Source organism: Mobula birostris, chromosome 6, assembly GCF_030028105.1.
Source record: "Mobula birostris isolate sMobBir1 chromosome 6, sMobBir1.hap1, whole genome shotgun sequence".
NCBI lineage: Eukaryota > Metazoa > Chordata > Chondrichthyes > Myliobatiformes > Myliobatidae > Mobula > Mobula birostris.
Genome location: NC_092375.1, coordinates 24,601,523 through 24,618,030, shown reverse-complemented (window position 1 = coordinate 24,618,030; position 16,508 = coordinate 24,601,523). Strand labels below are relative to the sequence as shown.

Sequence of the window (16,508 nt, the reverse complement as noted above, 5' to 3'; positions counted from 1 at the left end):
AGTCAAAAATCATATATTTGGGCTTAGAAGCAGAAATCCTGAAACCCCATTTATTAGCCCAGTTTTCAACTGACCTTAAAGCCTTTTGTACCTGCCTTAAAATATTCTTGATGTTCCTTCCTCTGTTCCAGATTGCACCATTGTCTGCAAACAATGATTTGCCAAATCCTGTCCCTACCTGATCAAAGATATCATTTATCATGACATTAAAAAGAACTGGACTAATGACACTTCCTTGAAGGATACCATTACCTATTTTAACTGACTTGGAGCTTGTTCCACCTGTTCTTACTTGAATTGTCCTTTTCTTAAGGAAATCTTTGATCCAATTAAACACTATATCTCTAATTTCCACGTCATAGAGTTTAATTAGTAAGCCATCCTTCCATAGTGAGTCATATGCTCTTTCAATATCTAGAAACACACTTACCATTACTTCTCTATTTTGAAACACTTTTTTAATACCATGATCTAAAAAGGCAACAGATTCCATTGTTGTTCTTCCAGTTCTAACACCAGTTTGATAGGCAGCAAAATGTCCCTTATTTTCCAAAAAATAGACAAGTCTGTTGGTGACCATTCGTTCCATAATTTTACAAAGCACTGACGTTAAAGCTATAGGCCGATACGAACTAGAACTAGACACGTCCTTACCTGGCTTTAAAACTGGAACTACCACCACATGCTTCCATTCTACTGGTAATTTCCCTTCTTCCACACTGAATTAAACAATGCTAGTATTTCTATTAATACAGAGTCATCTAAATGCTTAAGCAATTCATAACATAGTCCATCCCTACCAGGAGAAGTGTTTGAAACTGATTGGATAGCATCCTGCAATCCCTGAAGGGAGAAAAGCCAATTTATGAAGCTATTATCATCCAAACTCCTGTCCAATTTCCAACTTTCCTTTAGCATAATTTCTTTCCTCAAAGCACCTAACTCTCCAGAACTGTGTAGCGCTTAGAACACCTCTACAAACATATCAGCCTTTTCCTTATTGGTTACAGCTTCAATATCTCCTTCCAGCAAAGGTGGGATAGATGGTTTCCTATATATCCCTGACGTTCTGTGAATGATCGTCCATAGCTGCTTTATAGGTGTCTCAGGGCTCAGGGTTCCACAAAATCTTCTCCAACTATCCCTCTTTGCATTTTTAATTACTCTCCTTGCTACTGCTCTTTTCTTTTTATACTCCATAACATTATCTAACACTGGGTACTTTCTTAATTTCCTGTAAGCTCTATTTCTGTTTCTTACTGCTATATCACAATTTTTATTCCACCATGGAACTAATGCTCGAGCCTTAAGTACAGTCGGTAGTGGAATAGTCAACTGAGCAACTTTATGAATTATAGAACAGAGGGATTCATTCCAATTGTCTATGGAGCCCTCGCTAGTAATCTCTTCTATTATATCCACAGCTTTCTCCTGGTACTCATCCCAATGGGCCAAAGAAAAATTATACCTAGCAGAGCCCTCCTCAACTTCTCCTATCAAATTTCTACCAAATATAGGATAGTGATCACTTCCTAGTGTGTATCTGTCCATAACATCCCATTCCTCAATGCTAGCTAAGTTTGAGGAAGTGATAGATAAGTCTAAGTGACTACAAGTATTCTTTACAATATTAAATCTTGTAGGCCTTCCGTCATTTAGCAGTACCATGTTGTATTTATCTAGAAACTCCTCTACTACGGCTCCATTACTATCTTTACTTTCACTACCCTATATGGGATCATGGGCATTGAAATCTCCAACCCAGGTTACTGGGGATCTTACCTTATTCATAATTTCATCCAAATCTGATAACATCATATTACCTGGATTATAAAGTTGATCAAAGTTATTCGACCACAAGAGCTCCAAACCTCCACAGCCACAATTTCAAGGTTAGATTTAAAATCAAGTCTTCTAAACTGGAGTCCTGTTTTTATGAAAGTTGCACACCCTGCACCAGATTTACCTATTCTGTCAGCTCTCAAACTATCATATCCAGGGATCACAAAATCTAAATGAGGCTTTAACCATACCTCCTGTATACAGATCAAATCAGGCTTGTCTTTAAAAGTTCCAACAAATCTTTTTAATTCTTGACCATTTGCAGATAAACTTCTTGCATTCCATTGTAATATTAAAAACATCCAAATACTAATTATTGGTCTCTTCATCCACATAAAGCTCCTCCGTACTCTCTGATCCCGACAACTGGGAAGTATTCAGTGATTGATTGTTTGTCTGTCATATACTCATGTAATTTTTCTGGTGAAATCTGTTTTATATCAAGGAATCTCTCTGCAGCTCCAACAACTACTTTTATCATATCCGACCTCTTGGCTGTAGTTTTAGCCCCGACCAGTACATCAACAACAAACACCAAAAAACTCTTCAGTCATCAACAAGATGCCTGAAGGAACCATAGTCTGAGAACGCAGAATGTACTGGCTGCCCATCGTTCCAATCTTTTCTTTATCTCTCTATCAACTTTCTTTACTGCATCAGCATATGATATTTTTTTGTTGGATACTAACATCCTGAATCATGCTTTGCCTTACTAAGATACTCACATCCTCTGAATGCCGCTATATGGTCCCCTCCACAGTTACTGCATTTAGGCACCACTGCCTTACATGCTTTAATATCATGATCCTCTCCACATTTCATACATCTTCTTTTTCCTTGACATGAACCAGCAACGTGTCCAAATCTCTGGCAATTATAACAGTGCAAGGGAGGTCTAACTTGATAAGACATGCACCCAAGATAGACTCTATTTGGAAGAACATCACCGCAAAAACCAGAAGAACAGGAGAATCCCAATCACCGCCTTCTCTCGATTTTAATCATTTAATCACTCAACCACCTTTAATATTGTCCAGAATTTCCTTTTCAGTCATGCCAGACCAAATACCATACACTACCCCCTAACTCCCTTCCTTTCTTTTGGTTGTCACGTGATCGGCAACAATGACTATCAATCAAGTCAGGTTTTATAAAAACAATCAAACATTTATTAAACTCTGCTCAATATTAAAAAAAACACAAAAATCTTAATTGGAAGTAAACTGCTATGCGGCCATTTAACAAACCGCCCCTCAATACTCGTTCTTAAAGCGATAAATGCAAAAGCAGTTCTTAAAGTGGTAAATTCAAACACAGTTCTTAGAATGGTAAACTCGAAAGTCCAAGAGATTTATACAGTCAATTAGGAGAGATTTTCCTTAAGTAAAGAATTCCTCGAACACGACGTCACTACCGATCCCAGCTGGAACCTGCCTTGTCCGCAGGATTCACGATGATGGAAATAAAACTCTTTAAAGGCACTGACCTTTCCTCTGGATACTAGATACTGCACAGCCTTTTCTGCTGCTTTTAGCAGAGGCTATCTCATACAGATCACTCTTCCTTGAACGAACTCAGTAATGGTCAATCCTATCCAAAGCTGCTGAACGACTCCTTCAGGTTCCCGTCTTCACTCTCCAATATTACTGAAAAGATGCATCAACAAACCTGGCAGCTATTGGTTAAACTGCCGGCCCAACACTTTTGTACCTTACAATAGAATGTAAAACTCCGTTTTAAATCAAAACTACGTCATAAGGCAAATACGCAGCGGAGCGGAGTATCTGGCTGAAGTTCCAACTGGAAAACTAACTGTGTCACCCCAGGGGTCTCCTTTTGTACCCGTGGTGAACATGTCATCACGTGACCACACATCGGCGGGAAAATTACATCAGGTGACCTCCAAAAGACCATTACATCATGCTCATCAGCTACTCAATTCATCATGGTCATAAGACAGTCACAGGACATCCATGAGGTATGTAACACTCCACTTTCACAACCAATTTTCCCACCATTTTAGCACTGTTATATTGGTCCATATCTTTGCAACAAATTTTCAGCAATCCATTAGACAAAATCTTCGCCTGGAATCCTTTACCTATTTGGTTCTCTAATGCTGCTGCCACTTTCAAAGGATTAAGGGCTCTAAATCCTCCTTCCCCTTCCTTCTGACCTTTAATTTTATACAGAACTATAAATTCCTCCAATTCACCCATTTTTCTCAATTTGTTGTCCCCCATTACTTCAGGTCTTTCACTTGATGCACCCCTTTTTTGGCTATCCTTACTTCTAGAGTATTCCACAGTCTCTCCCCCTCCCTCCCTCCCTCCCCCCTCCCCCCTCCCCCTCCCTCCCCCTCCCCCTCCTCCCCCCTTCCTCCCTCCCCCCTTCCTCCCCTTCCTCACCTTCCTCCCTCCCTCCCTCCCCCCCCCTTTGCACACCTGAACGCCACTAATCACAGACCTCCAACTGGAATAAGTTCCTTCAACCACTACCCACTGTCTTCTCTGGGCAAGCCAGTTCTGAATCCAAACAGCAAATTCACCATGGGTCCCGTGCAACCTAATCTTCTGGATGAGCCTCCCGTGGGGGACCTTGTCGAATGCCTTATTAAAATCCATGCAGACCTCTACCGTCGTCAATCGCCCTTGTCAGCTCATTAAAAAACTCAGCATCGCCTCTCTGGTGTGCTGTCACATCTTCAGTACCTGATTGTAGGAATTTTCTTGAGCTCAATGAGTCAGTTCTGACAGGTTGGTGGAGGCAGTGAGTTTTGATAAGGGATTTTCTGGCCTACACATTATCAGCTAGACTATAGTCAAGGAACTGCTTACCACCTTGCATGGTGACCAATACTCCCAGGGTACCATTTTAAAGAAGGACAAGAGAATTCACTTTGGTGACTCAGCAAAAATTACCCCTCTGATAATTTTCTTTACATAGCTTCTACTGAATGCAAATTGCCCACAATTTCCCCATCTTGGCACTATCTGAAAAGCTATAAATGAACTATAAAGCTCATTTTGTGACCTGCTGAGTTTGATCAAAGTTATCAAAGTACAGTGCCTATGAAAAGTATTCACACTCCTTGGAAGTTTTCATGTTTTATTGTTTTACAACATTGAATTGCAGTGGATGTAATTTGGCTATTTTTGACACTGATCAACGGGAACAGACTCTTTTACGTCAGTGAAAACAGATCTCTACAAAGTGATCTAAATTAATTACAAATATAAACCACAAAATGATTGATAGCACAGTTGTTCACCCCCTTCAAGTCAGTATTTAGTAGATGCACCTTTGGCAGCAATTACAACCTTGAGTCTGTGTGGATAAGTCTGTTTTAGCTTTGCACATCTGGACACTGCACAGTAGGGATGGTGTGTTTTTGATGAGGTGCTGTGTTTGGCTTACCCAAAAAGCTGGAGGCCAAAAAGCTCAATTTTGGTTTCATCAGACCACAGAACCTTCTTCCAGCTAACTACAGAGTCTCCCACATGCCTTCTGGCAAACTCTAGCTGAGATTCCTTGTGAGTTTTTTTCAACAGTGGCTGTCTCTTTGCCACTCTCCCATAAAGCTGTGACTGGTGAAATGCCCAGGCAACAATTGTAAGCTTGTAACTCCCCCAGAGTTGTCATAGGTCTCTTGGTGACCTCCCTTACGAGTCCCCTTCTTGAACAGATACTCAGTTTTTGACGATGGCATGCTCTGTGCAGGTTTACAGCTGTGCCATATTCTTTCCATTTCTTAATGATTGACTTAACTGTACTCCAAGGGATATTCAGTGACTTGGTAATATTCTTGTCTCTATCCCCTGACTTGTGTTTTTCAATAACCTCTTTTGTGGAGTTGCTTGGAGTGTTCTTTTGTCTTCATGGTGTAGTTTTTGCCAGGATACTGACTCACCAGCAGTTGGACCTTCCAAATACAGGTGTATTTTTACTACAATTGATTGAAACAGCCTGAATGCACACAGCTCTCCAAAAACAGATCTCCATTTAACTAATTATGTGATTCCGAAAACCAGTTTCCTGCACCAATGATGATTTGGTGTATCATAATAAAGGGGGTGAATACTTGTGCAATCAATTATTGTGTGTTTTATATTTGTAATTAATTGAGATCACTTTGTAGAGATCTGTTTTCACGTTGACATGAAGTTTTTCTGTTGATCAGTGTCAAAAAAGGCAAGTCAAATGCACTGTGATTCAATGTTGTAAAACAATAAAACATGAAAACTTCCAAGGTGGGGGTGAATACTTTTTATAGGCGCTGTACATATATGTCATCATATACTACCCTAATATTAATTTTCTTGCAGGCATACACAGTAAATGCAAAGAAATATTGTAGGCTAAAGGGCCATAATGCTCTATGTTCTGTCTCTCTGACTCACCTCATAGTAGAGGAATTAGTTGCTAAGTATTGGGAATTAACCACACATTGGTGAATCCAGCAGACTGAAGCAATGGAGCCAGACATACTCAGGCAAGTCTAAAGATCTGGTGCATGTGATAGACCATAAGGCTATAAGATATAGAAGCAGAATTAGGCTACTTGGCCCATCCAGTCTGCTCCACCATTTCATCATGACTGATCCATTTTCCCTCTCAGCCCCAGTCTCTTGACTTCCCCACCCATATCCCTTCATGCCCTGACCTATCAAGAATCTATTAACCTCTGCCTTAAATATAAATAAAGACTTGGCCTCCGCAGCTGCCTGTGGCAACGAATTCCATAGATCCACCACTTTCTGATTAAGGAAATCCTTCCCCATCTCCATTGTAAAAGGATACCCCTCTATTCTGAGCCTTTGTCCTCTGGTCTTAGACTCTCCCACCATAGGAAACAATCTGTGATCTATGCATGGTTTTCTTGTCAGAGGTGAAATATTACATGTACAAAGTTCAGAGTAAATTCATTCTCAAAGTATATCACAATGTACAGCCCCGAGATTCATTTTCTTGTGTGTATTCACAGTAAATACAGAGAAACATAATAGAATCAATGAAAAACTACACACAAAGATAGACAAGCAGGCAGTGTGCAAAAGACAACAAATTGTGCAAATTGAGAACAGGTGTTGTAGAGTCCTTGAAAATTAACAGTCCATAGGTTGTCGAATCTATTGGCACTTCAACGTTGGAGTGAGTGAACTTATCTGCTCTGGTTGAGGAGCCTGATAATTGAGGAGTAATAGCTGTTCCTGAACCTGGTGGTGTGGATCTTGAGGCTCCTGTAGCTTGTTCCTGATGGCAGCAGTGAGAAGAAGGCATGGCCCAGATGGTGGCGATCTTTGATGATGGATGCTGCCTTCCTGCGACAGCACTCCTTGTAGATGTACTCAGTGGTGGGGAGGACTTTTCCTGTGATGGACTGGGCTGGGTCCACTACTTTTTGTAGGTTTTTTCTGCTCAAGGTCATTGATGTTTCCTGTCAGTATACTGTGATGCAACCAGTCAGTATACTCTCCACTGTGCACCTATAGAAGTTTGTCAAAGTTTTAGATAACGTGCCAAATCTTCTCAAACTTCTAATAAAATAGAGGCACTGCCGTGCTTTCTTCATAATGGCACTTAAGTGCTGGACCCAGAACAAATCCTCTGAAATGAGAACACCAAGCAATTTATAATTACTGACCTTCTCCACCTCTGATCCCCTGATGAGGACTGGTTCGTGGACCTCTGATTTCCTCCTCCTGTACTTAATAATCAGCTCTTTGGTTTTGCTGACACTGTGTGAGGGAAGGTTGTCGTGGTATCACTCAGCCAGGTTTTCAATCTCCCTCCTTTATGCTGATTTGTCACCACCCTTGATTCAGCCAACAACAGTGATGGCGTCAGCAAACTTAAACATGGCATTGGTCTTCAAACTTGCAAGGCTGTAATGATGAGGTAACCAATTGATTGAATAGTAAATGCATACCAGAAAGCAGAGATTGTAACTCGAACAAGAAAAAAGAAAGGCAATGGAATTTTATGAAATAGTATATATAAGCAGATAAAGATCGACAACCAAAAGAAGTCAAACTGTACAAATAAAATACTGAGATCATGAGTTGTAAGGAGTCTTTGAAAGTGAATCTATAGTTTGTAGAATCGGTGAGAGGAGTTGAGGTGAGTGAAGTTATCCATGCCAGCTCAGGAGCCTTATGGTTGTGATGGGGCCGAAGGTATCAGTACCTCCTGCCTGATGGCAGTGACGAGAAAAGGGTATGGCATGAATGGTGGGGGTCTTCGTTAATGAATGCTGCTTTCTTGTAGCGGTGCTCCATGTAAATATACTCAATGGTAGGGAGGGCTTTGCCTATGATGGACAGGGTTGCATCCACCACTTTCAATAGCCTTTTCCGTTCCTGGTCATTGGTGATTGCATTCCAGGCTGAGGGATAATCGGTAGCTAGTCCCATTTCTAATACAAGCATCCAAAATACTGCCTCTGTCAGAACCTGTCCACCTATTATGACTGCAATTTTATATACTGGCTTCTGGATAGGTAACTTAAAAAGAAATATATGTGACCTTGTCTGTCTATCTCTGTAATGCCTCTCATCACAGAGCCACCTCAAGTTACCTGTATTCCTCCATTCTGGCCTCTTTGCAAGAGCTTATTTTAATAATTCCCCCCTTGGTGGTTATGTTCTAAACCACAAAGCCTGTAAATCCAGATATGTGGCTGTACCTCCTGCTGATGCTGATAACAGGAGGAGGGCAGAGCCTGGATGGTGGGGGTCTTTGATGATGGATACTACTTTCTTGAGGGAACACTCCATGTAAATGGTGGGAAGGGTGTTGCCTGTGATGGACAGGGCTGAATTCACCACTTTCTGTGGCCTTTTCCATTCCAGGGCATTGGTGTTTCCATACCAAGCTGTGCCGCAACCAGTTAGAATCCTCTTCACTGTGCTTCCGTAGCTGTTTGTCATGACCAGCTGAATCGAAACAAGAACTTGGAACTTTGAACCAACCTCTACAAACCAGTTCCCTCGGTGGTCTGGGTATTAAATCTTATTTGATAGAAAAGCACAGAACTATCTTGCCACGATAAAGACACGTGTTCACTCTGTGGCCGCTTTATTATGTACACCTGTAGACCTGCACATTAATGCAAATATCCAAATCAGCCTATCGTGTGGCAGCAACTTGATGCATAAAAGCATGGACACATGGTTAAGAGGTTCGATTGTTTGAATCCAACATCAGATTAGAGAAGAAATCTGATCTAAATGACTTTGACCGTGGAATGATTTTTGGTGCTGGACGGGATGGTTTGAGTATCTCAGAAACTGCTGATCTCCTGGGATTTCTATGCAAATTAATCCTAGAGTTTATAGTGCATGGTGCAAAAAACAAAAAAAAACATCCAGTGAGATGCAGTTCTGTGGACAAAGGCAATTTGTTAACGAAAGAGGTCAGAGGAGAATAGCCAGACTGGTTCAAGCTGACAGTAATTTAACCACGTGTTACGACAGTGGCGAAAGGGCATCTCAGAAAGCACAACACAGAGAACATTGAAGTTGTTGGGCTGCAGCCGCAGAAGACCATAAATACACACTCAGTGGCCACTTTAAGTAGGTGCAGGAGGTACCTAATAGAGTGGCTGCTGTGTGTAAGTAAATAGAAGATATTGATATTGGATATCGAGTATTGAAGATGAAGCTAATTATATTGCATAAAACTAAAGTACTGCAGGTGATGGAAATCTGAAATTAAAATGGATCTTTCATCCCGTTTTTTAAAATAAGAACCAGTCTGTTCGTAAATACATCAAAAGTTGCCAGTCTTCCGGTATGCAAAAAGTACATGGGGATATTCACTGCATCTGCCAGTTCTATTGTAGGTGGCATTTGCCATCTGTTTGTAGGTCTTAAACAAAGTTTTGAATAAAATTGGGGTTTTAACTTGGAGAATGGATTCATAGAACATATTCTAGATGCTTTTTTAAAAATCTACACATTTGGGAGCCAGCTAGGGAACAAATTGTGTTGGAAGTTATCTGGTGTGGTGAAGTGGTGTTAATTAGTAATTTGAGAGTAGTGGAAAGTGAGAGAATTCTGAGGGCAGTTTGAAAGACTGACCATTCAAAGGCTGATTGCCAATTATGTAGGTTTAGGATATGCGTAAATAAAGGTAAGAAAAATAGATTACAAGGATGCCAGTAAGAAAACAATTTCTACAGAAGTACAGTGGGGAGCATTCTAACAGGTTGCATCACTGTCCAGTATAGAGGGGTCGCTGCACATGATTGGAAAAAGCTGCAGAGGGTTGCAAACTCAGTCAGCTCCATTATGGGCACCGGCTTCTCCAGCATCCAGGACATCTTCAAAAGACAGTGCCTCATCCATCATCAATGAACCCCATCACTCAAACATGCCCTCTTCTTAGTGCTGCTGTCAGAGAGGAGGTACAGAAGCCTGAGGGACACACACACAACATTTTAAGTACAGCTTCTTCCTCTCCACCATTGTTTCTGAACGGACAATAAGCCAGCCCAAGAACTCTACCTCACTATTTTGGCACTACTTTTAAAAATTTGTATATATATTTCTTGCGATTAATTTATAGTTTTTTTTCTATGTATTGCATTGTACTGCTGCTGCAAAGCAACAAATTTCATGATGTTTGTCAGTGATATTAATTAAACCTGATTCTGATTCTAGTACTTGAAGAAATATTTGAAAATTTTCCTCAAATGTATATTCAGTTGAAAAAGTGGATTTAAGGCAGTGGACCCAATGTGATTCTGTCAAATGTAAGAGAGTCAAAGTCATTAAGACCGCCACCTTCTATAGATGCACCATGGAGAGCATTCTGACAGGCTGTGTCAGTGTCTGGTATGGGGGTGGGGGGCACTGTATAGGACTGAAAGAAGTTACAGAAAGTTGTAAAATTAGTCAGCTCCATCATGGGTACTAGCCTCCGTAGTATCCAAGGCATCTTCAAGGATCAGTGCTTTAGAAAGGTGGCGTCCAATACTAAGGACCTCCATCACCCAGGACATGCCATCTCCTCATTTTTACCGTAAGGTAGGATGTACAGAAGCCTGAAGGCACACACTCAATGACTCAGGAACAGCTCCTTCCCCTCTGCCATACATTCCTAAATGGACATTGAACCCATGGACACTACCTCACTTTTTATTGAATATGTATTACTTCAGTTTTGCACTATTTTTAATCTAATTGATTTTACTTTCTTTTTCTTTCCATATTATCATTTATTGTACTGCTGCTGCTGCTAAGTTAACAAATTTCATGACACATGCCAGTGGTAATAAACCTGATTCTACTTCATGTGTTCCTTTTTTTTTTACTAATTTGGAACAGCCGAAGTTTTTCTTCTGATTCCTTTTACGTTAACCCTTTCTGCTGGTTACATCAACCAGTCCAGTCAGAAGTAATGTGTGGAATTCATTTCAGTCTTATATTGTTTTAGAACTCCTGCATTTGAGTGGCACCGACCCAGTGGCTGAGGCTGCAATTCGGCAGCTTACTGAGTCTGCAAAGCAGAAGCTGAAGTCGCCCATCAAGAAAAGTACCATTGTTATTTCTGGTGTTGCAAAGGTAAGTTCTGTACCTTAACACTGAAATATCATGTTTAATTCATTTTCCAACATTCTTCATTAACCATTTAGTATTTTATGTTATTTGGGAGCATTTATTGCTTGTAGAATGTGATGCCTATAAGGTAGTTCTGATCCGGAGAAAGCTTGTTTTTATTACTGGGTTGGACACTTTTTCCAGTCATGTCAGTCATTTTTTCTGCTCTTAGGAATTAACAAGGTATTGCACAAATCTTTGAAACACTCGGTATGTCCTGTACCTAATAAAGTGGCCACTGAGAGTATGTTCATGGTCTTCTATTGCTGTAGCCTATCCACTTCAAGATTCAATGTGTTGTGCCTTCAGAAATGCTCTTCTACACACCACTATTGTAATGCCTGGTTACTTTGAGTTACTATCCTGTCCGTTTGAACCAATCCAGCCGTTCTCCTCTGTCCTCTCTCATTAACAAGGCATTTTTGTCCACAGAACTGCTGCTCATTGGATATTTTGTTTTTTATACCATTCACTGTAAGTTCCAGAGATTGCTGTGCATGAAAATCCTAGGGAGATCAGCAGTATCTGAGATACTCAGATCACCCTGTGGGATGCCAACAATCATTCCACAGTCAAAGTCACTTAGATCACATTTCTCCCCTCTCCCCCCCCCCCCCCCCCCATTCTGATGTTTGGTCTGAACAACAACTGTAGACATGGTCAAGAGGATCAGTTGTTGTTCAGACCAAACATCAACAACTGAAACTCTTAACCATTCTATCTATTTTTATGCATTGAGTTGCTGATTAGATATCTGCATTATCTAATAAAGTGGCCACTGAGTTTTCTCTGTGCTCATTCTCTCCAACCCCCATCCTCAATTGGGAAGAATTTACAACTGAAACCTCCTTCAAAGCAGTACATACTAAAACAGGCAAGGTGTGTTCCAGGCCGTTGGTCAGGCTGTATTTTTTTTTCCTCTTGTCCATCTTCTTTACCCAATGAAGATGGATGCGGAGCTACAGATGCAGAAAAATCCATTTAAGAATCCCCCTCCCCATCTCTTTTGGCTCTACACGTGGATTACCATTCTGTTCTTCCAGGGGACCAATTTTCTCCCTTACAATCCTTTTGCTCTTAACATATCTTTAGAATCCCTTAGCATTCTCCTTCACCTTGTCTGCTACAGCAACATCATGCTTTCATTTAGACCTCCTGATTTTTCTGGTGTTCTCTTGCATTTATTATATTCCATAAGTACCTCATTTGATCCTACCTGCCTATACACAAGACAAGACAAGACAAAGGAGCAGAAGTAGGCCATTCGGCCCATCAAGTCTGCTCCGCAGCTCCCCCGCTATGCACCTCCTTTTTTTCTTAACCAGTATTTCAGTATCTCATAAAACCAAGGTTCCCTACACCTGTTATCTTTACCTTTTATTCTGACAGGCACATACAAACTTTGTACTCCTAGGGTCTTTTGGCTTTAAGTTGGATTGTCAGTACTGAGTGCTTGAAATTGTCCATAAGACACAGGAGCAGAATTAGGCCATTCAGCCCATTGAGTCCACCACCATTCTATCAGGATTTACTAACCCCCTCAAGCCTATTCTCCTGCCTTCTCCCCATAACCTTTGACACCCTTCCTAATCAAAAACCTATCAACCTTTGCCTTGGGTATACACAATGACTTGTGGTGAATTGCACAATTCACCACTTCTAAAGTATCAAAGGTAATACTGAAGAAAGAAATGTAGAACTGAGGGCTTCTAAAAGAATTTAGTATTTAGAATTAGCTATGATTGAACGGTGAAGCAGACTAAACACACGGAATGACTCAGTTCTGCTCCTCTGTCTTATGGTATTACGAAATATGAGTAAAAAGGTAAAATGCTGGGAGTTCATAGCAAGTCCAACCATATGTGAAGGAAGAGAGGCACAGTTGATGTCACAGGTCAGACCTTGCAAATAAATTAGAATTTGTGCATTAATCAGAGATCTGGCTGAGTATTTAGTGTGTGTCTTTACGTATTAAATTGATTAGAATTATCTTGAAGAGATCATTTCCATTTTTCATCTCCAGGCTCCCTTGGCTGTAGATGATCAAATGACCTTATCAGCCAACTATGCAGCTGCGATGGATGCATCCTTGAGACAGGAACCTCCACCTCACCCTTCCTCCAACAACATTACTGAGCTCTCTTCTGAGAAAGCACTAGCTGCAAGCGGAGCCGAGGCTGAGATTTGTGCTGCTCAAGAAGCAGCTTCGTTGCCGTCAGTAGTTGGAGCTGACGGACAGTTCGGCGAGTGCAGCCCTGGCTTTCAGGAGGACCTGGATTTTGAACAGAAGTCTACAAGTTCCTTTAACAACTCAAAAGCTGGAACAGTGAAAAAATCTAGAGGTGAATGTTTTTTGAGTCCCAAAAACTGGGAATGTCTACTTTAATGCCCATGTTAGAGAAAAATCAAAAGGAAACATTGGATTGCCAGTTGTGTCAGTCCTGAAAGTTATCTCCTGCTGGCCAATGCTTGAAGTTTTGGGGTGGAAAGAGAAGCTTGGGGAGCTCTTTTGGTATAAAAGTTTGTTGTGTGGATTTTTGGGAACTTCACATGAAATAGAAGCAGAAATAGATGCAGGTGTGATCCATTCTGTTCCTCGTCTATTCTAAACTTATGAGAAGCATAGGAAAGGTCTGTGGTCAGAGTATTTTTGTCAGGTTGGATATGTTAAATACTAGAGGGCTCTGTGAAAGGGAGAGGGAGCTGGTTTAAAGGAGATTCATGATGCCATTTTCTTTACAAAGTGGTAAGTGTCTGGAGCATTGCATGGCGTAAATTGTAGAAGTCAGATACAAGGAAAGCAGAAAGTGGAAAGGTGTGGGCTGTGTGCAGGCAGGAGGGAGTATTTAGGTTGACATCTTGGATAGCACAGATGCTGTAGACTAATGGGCCTCTTCCTGTGCTATAACATTCAACGTTCTGTCGTTCTGGTTGTTCCCCTGACCTCAGAGTAGAGGAAGGGGTTGCTGAGCATTGGGAATTAACCACACATTGGTGAACCAGACATACTCGGGCAAGTCAACAGACCTGATGCACGTGATCTGTGCGTCTTTTTGGTAGTGAGTGGTGAAGTATTACATGTACAAAGTTCAAAGTTTATTTATTATTGAAGTACATAACGTGTCACCATGCTACCCTGAGATTCATTTCCTTATGGGCATTCACAGTAAATGCAAAGAAACACAATAGAATTAATGAAAAACTACACAAAAAGACAGAAATAAACAATGTGCAAAAAAATTAATTGTTCAAATACAAAAGGAAAAACAAAATAATAATACTAATAATATTGAGAACATGAGTTGTCGAGGCCTCGAAAGTAAGTTCTAGCCTGTGGAATCAGTTCATTGTTGGGGTGAGTAAAGCTATCTAAGTTGGTTCAGGAGCCTGATGGTTGAGAGGCAATAACAGTTCCTGAACTTGATGGTATGTGACCTAAAACTCTGGTACCTCCTTCCTGATGGCAGCAATGAGGAGACATCTAATCCCCTCCGTACATCAGACAGCAATGCCTGTAGGCATTTCTTTGCTCCAAGAGCTAAGCTACAGAAGATTAACACAATAGGTTTTGGTGGGTAGAGATGTGTGGTCTCTCCATTATAACAGCCAGAATGAGGATCAAGTTTATTATTCCTGTCTTAATTGACCTGAGACCTGATGATTTTTGGCAGCAGTACAGTGCAAAGACAAAATTACTATAAACTAAAAATTAAATATTGCAAGAAAAAAGGAATACTAAGGTAGTGTTCATGGATTCGCAGACTGTTGCCTCTTGCATGCACATGTTTAAGGTTTTTCCCCCATGTTAGGGGAGTTTAAAACTGGAGGTCGGAGGTTTAACATCAGAAAGGAAAGATTTAAAAGCATTCCAAGCAGAAACTTTTTCACACTGAGGGTGGTGGGTATAAGGAGCGAGTTGCCGGAGGTGTCTGCAATAACAATGTTTCATTGTTTAAAAGATACTTGGACAGGTTCCTGCATAGAAAAGGTTTAAGAGGATATGGGCCAAACGCAGGAAAGTGAGACTAGCTTGGGTTGACATTTTGGTCAGCATGGATGGGTTAGAAGATAAAGGGTGCTTTCATACTGTATAACTCTGCGTCTTCCATGCTGTGCTTTCAAGGTGTTTAAAGACAGAAGAAAGGAAAGAGTATTAAGGAGAGCCTGACCCTGTACGAACAGAATCTTACAGTACATCCTCTGGTACAGTTACAGTTGAGAGGTTGACCATCACATCCAAAGAGTAGATCAGAATCATGTTTACCATCACCAACATACGTCATGAAATTGGTGGTTTTGTGGCAGCAGTCCAGTACAAGACATAAAAAGTTAATATTCATGACAATAAAAATAGTGTGAAAGAGGAAGAGTGAAATAGTGTTCATGGGTTCTTTAGGGGTCTGGTGGCAGAGGGGAAGAAGCTTTTCTCGTAAAACATCATGTGTGGCTCTTCGGCTCCTGTAGCTCTGGCTCCTCTGGCAAATTTCTACAGATGTGCAGTACCACGGAGAGCAGTCGAAGTGTTGCATCACTGTCTGGTGTGCAGAGGCACAGGACTGGAAAAAGCTGCATCGGCCAGCTCCTTCAAGGGCACTATCCTCCCCAGCGTCAAGGACATCTTCAAAAGGCGGCATCCATCATTAAGGACCCGATCACCCAGGTCATGCCCTCTTCTCAGTGCTACCACCAGGGAGGAGGGGCAGGAGCCTGAAGACACACACTCAACATTTTAGAAACAGCTTCTTCCCCCTGCCATCAGATTTCTGAGAGGGCAATGAAGCACCCAGTAACACTACCTCCTTACTTTTTCTCTCTATTTGCACTGCTTATTTATTACGTGTGTGTGTGTGTGTGTGTGTGTGTGTGTATGTACATAGCAATAAATTACAATAAGTAATATATGTATTTATTGTAATTTGTTTTTTATGTGTTTCACTGTATTGCTGCCACAAAACAATAAATTTCATGATGTATATCAGTGATATTAAAGCTGCTTCTGACTAGTGGTAGTACTGAGAAGAGGGCATGACCCGACAGCAGTTTTACCTACAGTTCTGGTTAAAT

General features: G+C 41.0%; 1 protein-coding gene across 2 annotated transcripts in view; it reads left to right on the top strand.

Moving 5' to 3' along the window:
* Positions 1-16,508, top strand: part of c2cd2 (C2 calcium dependent domain containing 2) — a 97,354-nt gene that overhangs the window by 77,090 nt on the left and 3,756 nt on the right. For both annotated transcript variants that reach the window (XM_072260037.1, XM_072260036.1), the window contains exons 12-13: positions 11,281-11,408; positions 13,468-13,786. In XM_072260037.1, coding sequence (XP_072116138.1) covers positions 11,281-11,408; positions 13,468-13,786 — 447 coding nt within the window. The remainder of the gene's footprint in view (positions 1-11,280; positions 11,409-13,467; positions 13,787-16,508) is intronic.